Source organism: Taudactylus pleione, unplaced genomic scaffold (genome assembly GCF_031769625.1).
Source record: "Taudactylus pleione unplaced genomic scaffold, aTauple2 ptg000755l, whole genome shotgun sequence".
NCBI lineage: Eukaryota > Metazoa > Chordata > Amphibia > Anura > Myobatrachidae > Taudactylus > Taudactylus pleione.
The window spans coordinates 2,837,937-2,852,580 of NW_028285157.1; the positions used below are offsets into that span (position 1 = coordinate 2,837,937).

At 41.4% G+C, this 14,644-nt stretch overlaps 1 protein-coding gene across 3 annotated transcripts in view; it reads left to right on the forward strand.

The window, feature by feature from the left end:
• Positions 1-14,644, forward strand: part of KCNC4 (potassium voltage-gated channel subfamily C member 4) — a 66,515-nt gene that overhangs the window by 2,958 nt on the left and 48,913 nt on the right. For 2 of the 3 annotated variants that reach the window (XM_088457296.1, XM_088457297.1), the window contains exon 2: positions 206-1,136. In XM_088457296.1, coding sequence (XP_088313422.1) covers positions 206-1,136 — 931 coding nt within the window. Of the gene's footprint in view, positions 1-205; positions 1,137-4,058; positions 4,191-14,644 lie in introns of those variants that run through there. The other variant, XM_088457298.1, reaches the window with a different exon arrangement.

Below are 14,644 nucleotides of genomic sequence, written 5' to 3' on the forward strand. Positions count from 1 at the left end.
GCAGCTTAGTAACCTAAATGACTAAAAAAAATTGAGGACCATAAATGCAAATGTATCAAAGTTTATCTTATTACAAATAATAGAGTACATGTTGTACAGAGAAATCTCATGCAAATAAATTGCTTTGTTCCATAACTACATCGCTCACACTGGGAAAGTGCAAATGCAATATTTATATTTGCCTTTTAAATTCCTTATCTTACAGTTAGTGGCTTTTGCATCTCTCTTCTTCATCCTGATGTCTATTACAACGTTTTGTTTGGAAACACATGAGGCTTTTATTGTGGACAGAAATGTAACAGAGTTGGTCATCGTGGGAAATGTGACAGAGGTCCTAGTGGTCAAGGAAGTGGAGACAGAGCCAGTTTTGATATATATAGAGGGGGTCTGTGTTTTTTGGTTCACATTGGAGTTCTTTGTCCGAATTACCTGCTGCCCAGACAAACTTGTCTTTGTGAAGAACATGCTGAACATCATTGATTTTGTGGCCATCCTACCATTTTATGTAGAGGTTGGTCTCAGTGGGCTGTCATCCAAGGCCGCAAGGGATGTCCTGGGATTCCTACGTGTAGTGCGCTTTGTTAGGATATTACGTATCTTCAAACTAACAAGACATTTTGTTGGGTTGCGGGTTTTGGGGCACACCCTTCGGGCCAGCACTAATGAATTTCTGCTTCTAATCATCTTTTTGGCTTTAGGGGTTCTCATTTTTGCCACCATGATCTATTATGCAGAGCGGATAGGTGCAAAATCATCAGACCCAACTGGAAGCAACCACACACACTTCAAGAACATCCCAATAGGTTTCTGGTGGGCAGTGGTAACCATGACCACACTTGGGTATGGGGACATGTATCCACAGACCTGGTCTGGCATGCTGGTAGGTGCCTTGTGTGCCCTAGCTGGAGTACTCACCATTGCAATGCCTGTTCCAGTCATTGTGAATAATTTTGGAATGTATTATTCCCTTGCTATGGCCAAACAAAAGCTTCCAAAGAAGAAAAAGAAACATGTCCCTAAACCTACTCAGCTGGACTCTCCAACTACTGTTAAATCTGAGAACACCTCACATCGCAACAGCACTCAAAGTGAGTCCTGCCCATTGGCTGTAGAGGATGTAACAGAGAAGAGGACAGGTAAGACGCACATCAGGCATGTGCAATGCAATAAGTAAAGTTCTAATGCTTTACATTATGCCTTTCGTACACACACACACACACACACACACACACACACACACACACACACACACACACACACACACACACACACACACACACCTATCTATCTATCTATCTATCTATCTATCTATCTATCTATCTATCTATCTATCTATCTATCCCTTTCTATATAGATCTATCCATAACTGTATAACTCTGTATCTTTCTCTATCTCTCTCCCGCTCTCTCTTTCTATCTATCTACAGAAGGAAAAGAAGAGAAACTGCACATAGGTTTTTTGTTATAGAAAAAGATATAGAAGGCTCACAAATATCAGGGCCTAGTAATCCACTATATTCCAATTCTATTATGTAGCTAGTAGGTCCTACTACTTATGATATGTAAATATAATGTTAATTGTTCATTTCCCCCTACAGAGGTTAAATTAGTATATTTAATTTTTCCGAAAAACAATATTTTTCTCACTTTAAAATGTTATACGAGTAAAGCCATGACAATTCTGTAAATCACTGTTCCATCTGTAGCCTGCACTATTTCTGTTTATATTTCTTATGCAGGCTGATTAATCTGTTGCCATTTATGCACCTTACCCTTACCTCACCTGGTCTATTTGCAAAATTAATAATAACGCTCTAAAGCCCCTACGCCAAGTTTAGAACTGCAGAGTTCCCTGACGTTTCCATATTGGCTTATTATACACATTTCATAATTAGTGGTGCTTAATGTGTGAATTAGTTGACCTTAATTGGACATTTGCTTTAGCCATCCAGTCAGTCAGACTGCAGCACTTAACTTGTGTCATGAATCTTCATCTATATTAGAATTAAATATTAGCAATTCAATTAAAGACTATGGAAGGAACCACTGACGTTTTCAAGATGTATGAATGTACTGCCAACCACTCTCTACAAGTTAGTAGAGTTGTTCCCAGGGCATCTGTGAATAGTCTGTGACAGTAAGGGGGTGAAAACGCAGTCAAAATAGATATAGTTCAAGAAGCTTTGTTGGAATAAAAATGTGATATCACTGCAATCGATGTGCCTGTCTATTGGATATGTGTGAAATGTAACTTGTGTGGCTGCCAATGGGGATGGGGTCTCTATGCAGTGTTGCTGTAAACGGGGTTTCTGTGCAGCAGTGTGACATATGGGGTTGCCCTTCATCCTTCAAACATGTCCAAACCAAACCCATTTTCTAAATGTCACATTCCTTTAGGATTGCCAAAAATCGCAATTGCTGTTAGGTGTGTCTTCCAGAGCAGCTTTTGTGCAGTTTGACTGACATTTGGGTATGTGAGATGTGATTGCCAAAAATTACAGACAGAGCCACTTTTGCTACTATTTTGTAAAGCAATTTTAATTATATATACAACTAAATTATTGTTTTTAAGAATCCGATTTGTTTAAATGTACCTATTCTGAACAAAAATTGCATCCAACTGAAGCATAAAAAATATAAAGTAATTTTTATATTTCAATATATGTATTATATGCAGCTTTACAAGATTTGTATATTATACTGTACAAAACAAAAAAAGTTAAAATAGATCCCTTTGCTTACCGCTATAACATGTGATGCCATTTACTGTGCCCACAAAGCACAATGGCAAGTCCCCAATATGCCACTTATTGTGCCAAGTACCCCATCTGCTATTTACACTGCTTGATGTCCCCACATGCCATGCAATGTTTCAGGTACCTCAAATGCCATCCACTTTGTCAAATGAGCTCCACATGTTATTTATTGTGCCAGCCACGAGTTGCCTTATGTTATCACTGGTATTGAGCCAGACAATCATCAAGGATAAGCCACCCTCATATTTCAAATGTGAGTGCATCCAAGACATCAACCGGTGCTGACTTGTGTTCTGCAACCAAAGTGGTGGTTCTGGGTATACGTTATCCATATGCTGTTCTGTCCTCGATTAGTCCTTATCTATATAGTCCCCACAACTTACCTGTCCTGCACTGGTGGTTTAATCAGCATCTGTTGACGCACCTGATTTTCTGCACTACTGCATAGGTTTAGACTTTAGAACATTTTGTGGGCTGTAGTAGTATGTACGGTAGATGAGGGACTGAGATAATACACCAAAGTTTAGTGCTTTGTTCATTTGCTAGGTGTGCAAGGTAATTAAACATGCTATCTTCTGGTGTGAAAAAGTTATTTCCCCCCTCTTACGATTACAACACTTAAAAATTAATTATGGTCAACTATTTTGAAAACCTGTTTTGAAAGACTCTGGAGATCTACTTGACAATAATCAAAGCCATATTGCCCAAACAAAGAACAGTGGTCAAACTCTGCACCAAAATCTTATCAAGAGCCAAATTATCTATGAACTAACAAAGAATCCTACAACATTGTCTAGGAATCAACAGGTCTCTCTTGCCTTGGCTATTATACATGTTTATGACTCCCCCATCAAAAAAACATGCTCTGTAAAAGTGAAATCCATGCCAAATGGTTACAACTGCTCATTAATAGGAATGTTAATAAGAATGTGCTTGATTGATCCTCAGTAGTTCTGGAACAACAATGTATGAACATATGTGTACAACATGGAAGTTTTTGGCTAACAGTGTTGGGAGAAAAGCTGTTTACCATTTTATTTATGGCTGCTAAATGTGGTATAACTAATTATGGAGACCTAGGGAGCATTATATTTTTTTCACATTGGACATTGCGTATTGCATAATATTCATTAATAAATACATAAAAGAAAAATGTATGGTACTTTTTCACTCATGGCCCATGTTATCTACCATTTGGTTTTGGTTGAATATCTGATGATATTCACTGTAAAACATGTGCAGTAATGTAGAAAATAAGAGAAGGTGCTATTAACATGTATGGGTGCTATAATATATGTTTTAGTTACACCTGGGCTGCACAGTTCCTACCTCAGAGATTCAGCTCAAGATGACAAAACTGCAGACTTCTTGGAACCAAGTCTTACACTGGAGTCTCCACAACCATACAGTCTCTTTTAAAGCAGTGTTCATTCAGTATGTTGTTTGCTTAGTTGTGTTTATGTCTTTGTGTTATATTTATTTGTCACATTAAACATTTAATTGTCTTCCCATTGTGGTACTGCATGATTTGTGGATCACCTAGAACATTTTTGATAATATTAATGTCTTCAATATAAATTGTAAAGTGCAACAAAATATGCTTGAGCTATATAAAAAAATTGGTCATGAATAAATATCTTCCAACACTTAGTCATACAGACTTGAGTGAAAATAAGCCCTGCATTTGATTTTCCCAAACCCTGCCGATCTGTCCAAGCTCCGTCCCAACCTCCCAGACACATCCACTACTGGATGAAGCCATCCCTTTTGAAATTTGAAAAGTGGGACGGTCCCACCAAAATCAAGACAGATAGGAGGCACGAGTGGTAAACTATTTCAAACATTGTAACCTCCATATCTCCACCTCACCTCTTAACATTCAGCAATAGCAGGAGGTATGTGACCTTTGGTCATACTTACCTTATATTTTACCCTAGCCCCTTATCTTATTTGGCCTTGAAATGTTAGGGTGGTATAATAATTATCTTTGGTCTTGTGTCTTGCATAATATTTGTATTTTTCTGTTGTGTGTATAACTCACAAGAGTCAGTTACATTTATTGATATATTTCTTTTATTTATAACTTATGACTCTGCTAATAGCATATAAGCATGTTTTATTAGGATCACATTGCCTATAAAATAATTTTTTTACAATATGACAGGATTTACTGTGCCTTCCAAATGGAAAATAGCTTCTCCCTACTAACGGAAATGCCAAGCACACATCAGGATACGTAATTCCCTTGGGCCAACTACTGGAATCCCTGATCAGTACTTTACAATGAAAGAGCAGGAATGCCATCAGTTTGGCTTGGGAAGATGGGCAGAGACATCTGAGGAGGTGGCCTCTGTGCTTTTATTTATAGGCCGTGCAGTCAGACTACACAGTACAGCCATGCATTGCTGCTGTGAGGGTATGGAGCCCTTTCTTACTCTACTTTTGTAACCCTAAAACTAGTGGTTGGAACACTTTAAATTCAATATGTCTCATGTCTTACACAATACATAATAGACATGCCTTTTATATTTCACCATTGATTAAGACAGAAGGATCAATTTTATTTCCAGAATTCTATTTGATAATGTAACAACTATGAGCATTCACGATCCCTCAAGAAAACTGAAATTCTTTTCTACAGTATGTCAACATTCATTCTTACTATTGCAGACTGTAGACGGACTATTGGTATCAATTTTTTAGATAAACATTTAGTAAAAAAGTAAATTTATCTGAGTTTGGAATTGTGGGTGTCCAAAAAAATCACATATCTTTTGAGCAACATGAACAGTTTCGACCTTGTTCAAGCTCATGTTTCGATCATGTTCTTCTTGGCCATGGTTGAGATTGGTCACACAGGATCAAGGATCAAGACGGTTCACACATTCTCTAGTATTCTCTGTGTAGCTTATCAGAGTGCCAAGTAGCCAAAGCCTCATACATACTGTACTCCCCTAGATAGTCATGCCCATCACTTTATGTACATATTTGAGCATCAGTCACCTTACCCCAGTGTGGCCTCACACATTACCTCATCAAGACCACACCCCATAGTTTCTATGCCTTTTGGATTTGGTCATACCTCTTCATGCAGGTCATCCTCTGGTTATAACACATTATTGCATTAATATTTTATAGTCGATTAGCATTATTTAAAACATGTTTTCATGTAGTTCTGCTTTGATATGTACATCATCCTCCAGTTATAATATGGCATTAAACTATTATCATATAAATTTGATTGCCACTATACAATATAAATTTCATACATGTATTGGCCTATGTTTCACAGAAAAATATCCTGCGCATGCGCAGAAACGTGCAACAAGTGTTGGCATGTTTCTGAAATCACCTGGACATGTCCGGACTTTAATGGAAAACAGAATTTGTGCACATGGGTAAACATTTTTATGAAAAAATAATGTGGTTTGTTAATCTTATAAACTATTTTATTTGAATTTATATAAATGATATATGGTACTTATAAAATAAAGTATAACGCTATACAGAGTATGTTTCAAAATATATCGTACCTATAAGTGGAATTATAATCAAGATGCCTCCTTCTATTGTCTAAAGTTTAGTAGGAGCTATTAAATACAGAGTAATAAAAAAAGGGAAGGTACTCCAAATATTTCAAGAGTCCAACTCCTAGTCCTAATTAAATTATAACGACTTATCCATAATGTGTATTTTAGATGATCTAATCACTCTTATGAGTTAAAGTCCTCAAAATAAACCCCTACTAAACAAGCAATGCAGATGGCCTAATCACATTTATTAAATGAAAAAGGTTAAAAAAAACTAATTTTGTTCTAAGGGCTCTATTAATAAAGGGTGAAAAGCCCTATGTCCGTTGGATATTTCCATTATAGCGTTTCCATATCTATCAATGGTCTATGCCAGATGCAGTGCTATAGCTTGCAGTTAACCTGCCAGAGTTAGGGTGCACTGAGAATTAATTATATTCTTGGAATAAACCATTTTTTCAAAGGATATTTTGGTTTAAAATATTTGTATTTCATTTTAGCTACTATTTTCTTCAAATTTTATTTACTTAAGAACTGAAAGCCCAAGCATGGGCTTGTGGTTCCACTGCCCATGTGTGAACCAGCGGGCTGGGCCACACAGGTTCATATCAGTCTAGCCTGGACGGTGATTCGAGGATGACAGGTGGCTATGCGGTCACACAGAGAAGGTCTGTCTTATACAGGGCTGGATCAATAATTACGCATGGTACGCGGCTGCGTAAGGCACCACATAGTGAAGGGCACCGCGACAGCGTCCATGCTGACATGTTGCTTAATTAAACTATAGCCAGCAGCAGAGAGGCAGACCACGGTTCTTATGGGCGGCCGTCCGATTTACTGCTAGGCGATAAAGGCAACTACGGCCGGTGGGTCCTAGAGGGTCCGTGGCCAGGGACCCATTGCAGGGCTTTTCCGGCAGAACATGAGCTCCACCGTAGAAGTCAATAGGCGCGGGCGCGCGTGCGCACCGCACTGGCTGGCTGGCTGGCTGAGAGTCCAACAGCTACACTGTCACTGACAGTCTCCACCGAGTAGGCTCCAGGGGCTAGTCTCCGTACTGTGTGTTGTGCCTGTGACATCATGACGCACGAGCGCATGACGTCACATGCACGGAGAGAGGACCCGGGACCAGCCGCTAAGGGGCTGGTGCTATATGGGAGAAGGGGGAGAGGCATCTGGGTGGCGCTGATTACATAGCTGTTATTAAATACTATATAAAAGATTGTGGCCTACTCCTACTGTATATGTGAGAGAGGGAGAGGGGGGGGGCGGGGTAGGGGTTTGCAGTGGCACCCATCCTTTAATACTTATTGTTACACTCAGGGGACAGGGCTATTAGTGACCTTTGCCTGCTACAATCAGTGAGGGTCACAAGCACACATTGATATATAAGGTGATCACTAATGGCCCTGGGTGTGACTGTGCTGTCGCATTTTCTGTGTTTATTTGAGGGAGTGCTGGCACTATTTGTGTATGTAAGGGAAGGGGGTGCTGTCACACTTTGTATGTAAGGGAGAGGGTGTTGTCACATTTTGTGTATGTAAGGAAGGGCGTGCTGTCCCATTTTTGTGTAGAGGTGGTGGGGGTGCTGTCACATTTTGTGTAGAGTGGGTGGGGATGCTGTCACATTTTGTGTAGGGTGGGTGGGGGTGCTGTCACATTTTGTGTAGAGGGGGTGCTGTCACATTTTGTGTAGAGTGGGTGGGGGTGCTGTCAGATTTTGTGTAGGGGGGGTGGGGGTGCTGTCACATCTTGTGTAGAGGGGGTGGGGGTGCTGTCACATTTTGTGTAGAGTGGGTGGGGGTGCTGTCACATTTTGTGTAGAGGTGGTGGGGGTGCTGTCAGATTTTGTGTAGAGGGGGTGGGGGTGCTGTCAGATTTTGTGTAGGAGGGGTGGGGGTGCTGTCACATTTTGTGTAGGGGGGTGGGGGTGCTGTCAAATTTTGTGTAGAGGTGGTGGGGGTGCTGTCAGATTTTGTGTAGAGGGGGTGGGGGTGCTGTCAGATTTTGTGTAGAGGGGGTGGGGGTGCTGTCACATTTTGTGTAGAGGTGGTGGGGGTGCTGTCACATTTTGTGTAGAGTGGGTGGGGGTGCTGTCACATTTTGTGTAGGGGGGGTGGGGGTGCTGTCACATTTTGTGTAGGGATTTGGGGGTGCTGTCACATTTTGTGTAGAGGGAGAGAGAATGGGGACTCCTGTGTGTGAGACAATGGCTGATTTCTGTGTGGGAGAGAGAATGGATGACTGCTGTGTGAGACAATGTCTGACTGCTGTGTGTGACAATGTCTGACTGCTGTGTGTTTGCATGTGAGACAATAGATGACTGCTGTGTGTGAGAGAGAGAATGGGGGACTCCTGTGTGTGATACAATGGCTGATTACTGTGTGTGAGAGAGAACGTCTGACTGGTGTGTGTGACAATGGGTGACTTCTATACACCTGCATAGTAGCCATATCTATCCTCAGTAAAAAAACAAAAACAAAAGGCGGTAGCTGGTTTGAGCTAGCAGTGAATAATTGCCGTGCTCATGCGCGCCACATCTATTCACTGGAGAGAGCATGCATCCAGTGTGACAGAAATGGGTTATGGCTTTATCCATGAGACCATGGCCCCTTTTTTCGGGCGTGTGCAACAATATGCCTGGGGGCGCCAAAAAATATATTCGCTTACCAAAAACTTTGGTCTAGGTCCGGCCCTGGTCTTATAGACTTGTTATGGGAGTGTCGCTGAAGTGATTGCAAATTCAGAGGCATAATTGCTCACATCTGAGGCCAATGAGCACCCAGCATGATGCTGGTGCAAGTTTTGATGGTGCGATGAAGCATCAAGCAGTATTTTAAGGTGTCCTTGCACATTCAGGAGTGGTATAGCAGGGAAGGGCTTGTAGCTGTATTTGCATCAAGTCACAGAAGTAACACCAGCAAAAGATGCACACTGGGAAGCTGATCCATTGTCTAGTGATCAGTGTGATCACCTGACAATGAGCCTGATTTGGAGTTGTATGCTATTGCCACTACAGCTGCAATCCCGTATGCAGCTGCTCTGCGAAAATATGCAAATGTAAACCAAGTAACTGGGTACTAAGACACAGTTCGGTGTCTTAGTACCCAGTTACTTTTGGGATTGCAAAAACCAAGTAACTGGGTGCTAAGACACATTTTGGTCGCAGATCCTTCTGTTAACTGAATCAGGCCCAATAACACGCTACACTGCAGAAGACTAGGGATTCCAGAGGATGGGAGACTATCTCCTTCATTCTGGCTTCCATCAATTCAGGGGCAGACGCATTTGAAAGAGGGTGATCACCAGACGATGGGCCTAATTCCAAGATGTACGTAAATTCGATATTTACGTACATCCCTGATATTTGTTGATCTGCGCATGCGCAGGAGCTGCACTACACATGTGCAGATCTATTACTGCTATGTCAGTTGCAGTGCCTTCATCATTATCATCATCTTCAGATGGTGTAAACTACTGTTTGTCTATGGGGGCTCCAGATGCAGGAGACAGATGTTTCAATTTCTCCCCCTGCAGCCCCCGGCCAGTTCTGAAAGCTGACGCTGTGCACATGCGCAGTGTCAGCTTCCCCAATGGAAGTCTTTCACTCCTGTAAAAGACTTCCCCTAAATCCCGAGGATATAACTTGCAGGTTACCGCAACCGTTGTCCCTGCGAGTTCCCAGTAGTACATAGCCGGAATATTTTTATTAAAAATGAAAATATATCCGGCAAGTTGGACCGTTTAATAATCACGGCAGTATCGTGATTATTAATACATAGACCCCTTTGCCTGCTAGATTTAAAAGGACAACAATACTTAATGTTGAACAAACCTGATTTTGCATGAATTTTTATTCCCCTTTTAAATATGGCAGGCAAAATCTGTTTAAAAGGAGGGTTTTAAAAATCCAGTGCTTAGTAAATATGCCCCTACTGTATATTACAATTCTAAATGTGTGAGTAGTTTTAACCTTATAAAGATCTTAAAAAAGAATAAAAATAGAGAATGGCAGGATGAGGTACATATGCTTTTCATAAACCAATAAATGTCTATATTAAAAGAAATATACTTTTTCTTTTAATATGGATACACAGTGGCAAGCAGATCTGATCTGAAAGACTGAACTCTCTAAATACAACAATGGAACAAAATAAGTACTACCTGTTATTGATGTCTTGTCAAATAATGCTTGGACAGTCCTCTCGAAAAACAGGAACTTGATGAATGTATAAAAGAATTCAAGCAGAGAGGCAAATCATTTCTTATCAAACCTGCAAAAATATCACTTAAGCGCCAAACAATTGAAACCATTCTCACAAATATCTGAATGCATCAATACTGAAAAATGTAATAAGACCTTAAGACCAAAAATGTGGCGATATTTTATAGTTAACAATACAGATACTACAGGATCTACTGTATAACTATAGCAACACAGTATGCAGATGTGACACTGGCAAAATCTGTAGTGATATAGTATGGGTAAATCTTTATAGCAATTAATTCAAGTGCAAAATTTACAATTGAAAAATAATGTCAGTACAGTATAACACTTATAAAGGCAATTGGTAAATACTTTACCAATGTATAATAGGAGTACTGCAAAGAATTACATTTCATGTTACGCTGCATAGCACCTATTATGATTCTGTTCTCAAAATAAAATTGTTACACTTTACCTTTCAATGGTGGCCATATGAATCCAATAAATTATGAATCCAATATATATTCAGTGACAGGTTGATATCAAATCAAATCCTCTGTATGCTTACTGTACATCATCTACCTTGAAATTTTAAATGACCTTGCTGATACTTCAGACACACAATTCACAGTGGGTTTGTGTTAAACGGTTAAAGCCAGTGGCAGATTTTGCCTAGGGGCTGCGAGGCTGCAACCCCCCCAGTAAAATCCGCCACCTCAGTGTAGTCAGTGCAGTCCGTGACTGCATTCTCTACACTGTGACTGGCAGTGGCTTCCTATTGGAAGCGCCACCTGCCAGTCAGATATACAAAAGGCAGTCTCAGGTGGAGGTGTCTCCTCCCCCTGGGATTGCCAGTCCAGGCTGCTATTAGCAGAGAGCGGCTTCCAGTAGGAAGCCGCTATTCTGCCTTTTCGCTAGCCCTAACCGGCTCCTTTGGAAGCAGGTTACATGCGCATGCGTGGCTCCCAGACGCTAGTGGGCATGCGCCGTTCCCGGCGCCTGGCAGATTGACGCCAGGACCTGGCATGAAGAGATGAGTGACCCTCTCATTTTCAGCGGCGGCAACCCCCCTCATCTAAGAGGGTAGGAGCCGCCGCTGGTTAAGGCACATCAGCATTAGGCCCATAATCTAAGTGGTGAAATAGTCATCTTCACGAAAAAACATCCATGACAGAACATGGAAAGACAGTGGAGATGCTGTGGAGATTTATTGTAATTTCAGAATAATGATTTATTACATTGTGATTGTGTATATTTAAAGAGCAAACACCCCCAAAAATAAAGATGCATTCAAGATAGTACAGGATCCGGTCAATATCCCAACAGTCGGGATGCCGGCGCCAGAATCCAAACATCTGTCAGAATCCCGCTGTCGGCATCCCGACCACCGGCATCCTGACGGTAAATACTGCAGTTAGGGTGAGAATTAAGGGTTAGGGTTAGGCACTAAGGGGGGAAGGTTAGGTTTAGGGTGCGGGGAGGCGGAGGTTACGTTCAGGCACAGGGTAGGGAGGGTTAGGGTAGGGAGAGAGGGAGGGTAAGAATACTAACCATCAAGAGTCGGTATCCTAGCCATGTCGGGATGCTGGCGGCGGGTTTCTAATTGCCGGGATCCTTAGTGCCGGCATTCCGTACCCAACCCCATAGTACACATTTCACCTGCAGTGTGAATAAGGCATGCACAAGGACTTTTAAATAGTAATAACTTATATAAAGCTTTTGGTGCAAGTGCAGCTTTTGATTCACTATGCACAACAAGTTGCACATATATGAACTAGTGAAGGGACACCTCAGTCTGCCCAACCCCTCTTTCTGTTGATCTGCCCCTGAAAAGATAAAGACGCCTGAGGCGATCCCTACTTCTCCTGTGGTATTCTGATCTACCATGTAGTCGGAATGTAGGTGATGTCTGTGCATGTGCCGGAGTTGACTAGGAGGTCATGTCAAATCTGCTGCAAAGGATGCTGGTCTGGAAAAGGGGTGGAGCAAGTGCCGAGTGATGGGCAGAGAGCAGGGACGTATTCAACTTCCCTGCTCTTTTTGGTTAGCAGTACAAATTATGCCGTCCTGAGATGGCGAGTTTGTATACAGCAGCGGAACGGAATGCGGAGTCTATGAATCGCTCTCCCCATACTACTGTATGGGGAAGCAATCCAGCCACAGAGAGGGGGCTCCGCTGGAGAAGTCACCAACTTTTCCAAGGTAACCCCCTTCCTGAATAAAAAGAGGCAGTAAAAAGCCATGTTGTTAGTTAAACAGGGCTTTTCTCTACTTCATGAGTAGACCTCTATGTAATACCATGATGATAACATGAGTGTAGTCATGGCAATTCAGGATTTTCTTCATCAGCCCATGTTATTAACACTTAGTTTTTCTGTGCTTAAAGGGAAACAATTTATTTTATAGGAAGCACATACCAGAATTTTAGAATAGGATAGCTGATGCTTTATCACCGTTACTGGGTCTAATTCATTACGGTTCACTATTGCGATTACGCACGCAGATGGCCGTTGGATGCATATTTCGCATGCGTACGCAACACAGTGTGCGTGCGCGAAGTCATCACTGCGATCGCAGAGACCACGCAGAGTCGTAGACCCATCACAGACAGGAAGTGAGGATTTTGGGGGTGTTGACAGGGGGGATGGTCAGCAAAACGCAGGTGTGCCAGTGCGTTTGAACGCTGTTACAGGGGCGTGCATAAATTAGCCACTGCAATGGCATAAGCAGCTTGAGCTCTCACTGCGTTCAGGAAGGTTAGCAATTTCTGAGTAAGGTCTGACCTTGTGTAATTGTGTATGAGGCTCCAATGCTACTTGAAGGTACCAATGTTTTCGCAGACTTGCAAAGTATTATGGATGTGTGTAAGGGGAAGTGGGCGTCTTTATGTTGGCCTGCGACGGCAGTGCAAATGCATTCATTAGCACATTTTCGCAGCGGGTCTGCGTGCGTAATCACAGCTGTGATCGCAATAGTGATTCGTAGTGAATCATTCCCATAGTTCCATATACTGATAATACAGACAGATAAACACTGCTGTAAGTGTCCAGGGTATCTTTGTCATTATGCCTGAGAAATGATGGGCAGCATATGAACAGTGCATGGTACAGTATAGAGTGGGTGGCAGATTTTATATATATATATATATATATATATATATATATAGTCAGGTCCATAAATATTGGGACATTGACAGAATTTTCAGATTTTGGCCTCTATTCACCACCACAATGGTTTTGAAATGAAACAAACAAGATGTGCTTTAACTGCAGACTTTCAGATTTAATTTGAGGGTAATTACATCCAAATCGGGTGAACGGTGTAGGAATTACAACAGTTTCAATATGTGCCTCCCACTTTTAAAGGGGCCAAAAGTAATGGGACTATCAACTCAAAATCTATTTCATGGACAGGTATGGGCTATTCCCTCATTATTTCATTATCAATTAAGCAGGTAAAAGGTTTGGAGTTGATTCTAGGTGTGACATTTGCATTTGGAATCAGTTGCTGTCAACTCTCAATATGAGATCCAAAGAGCTGTTACTATCAGTGAAGCAAGCCATCATTAGGCTGAAAAATCAAAACAAACCCATCAGAGAGAGAGCAAAAACATTAGGTGTGGCCAAATCAACTGTTTGGAACATTCTTAAAAAGAAAGAATGCACTAGAGAGCTCAGCAACACCAAAAGACCCGGAAGACCACGGAAAACAACTGTGGTGGATGACAAAATAATTATTTCCCTGGTGAAGAAAAACCCCTTCACATCAGTTGGCCAAATCAAGAACACTCTCCAGGAGGTAGGTGTATATGTGTCAAAGTCAACAATCAAGAGAAGACTTCAGAAGAGTGAATATAGAGGGTTCACCACAATATGCAAACCATTGGTGAGCCACAAAAACAGGAAGACCAGATTAGAGTTTGCCAAACAACATCTAAAAAAGCCATTACAGTTCTGGAACAACATCCTATTGACAGATGACACAAAGATCAACTTGTACCAGAGTGATGGGAAGAGAAGAGAAGGAAAGGAACTGCTCATGATCCAAAACATACCACCTCATCAGTGAAGCATGGTGGTGGTAGTGTCATGGCGTGGGCATGTATGGCTGCCAATGGAACTGGTTCCCTTGTATTTATTGCTTCAGAACTCA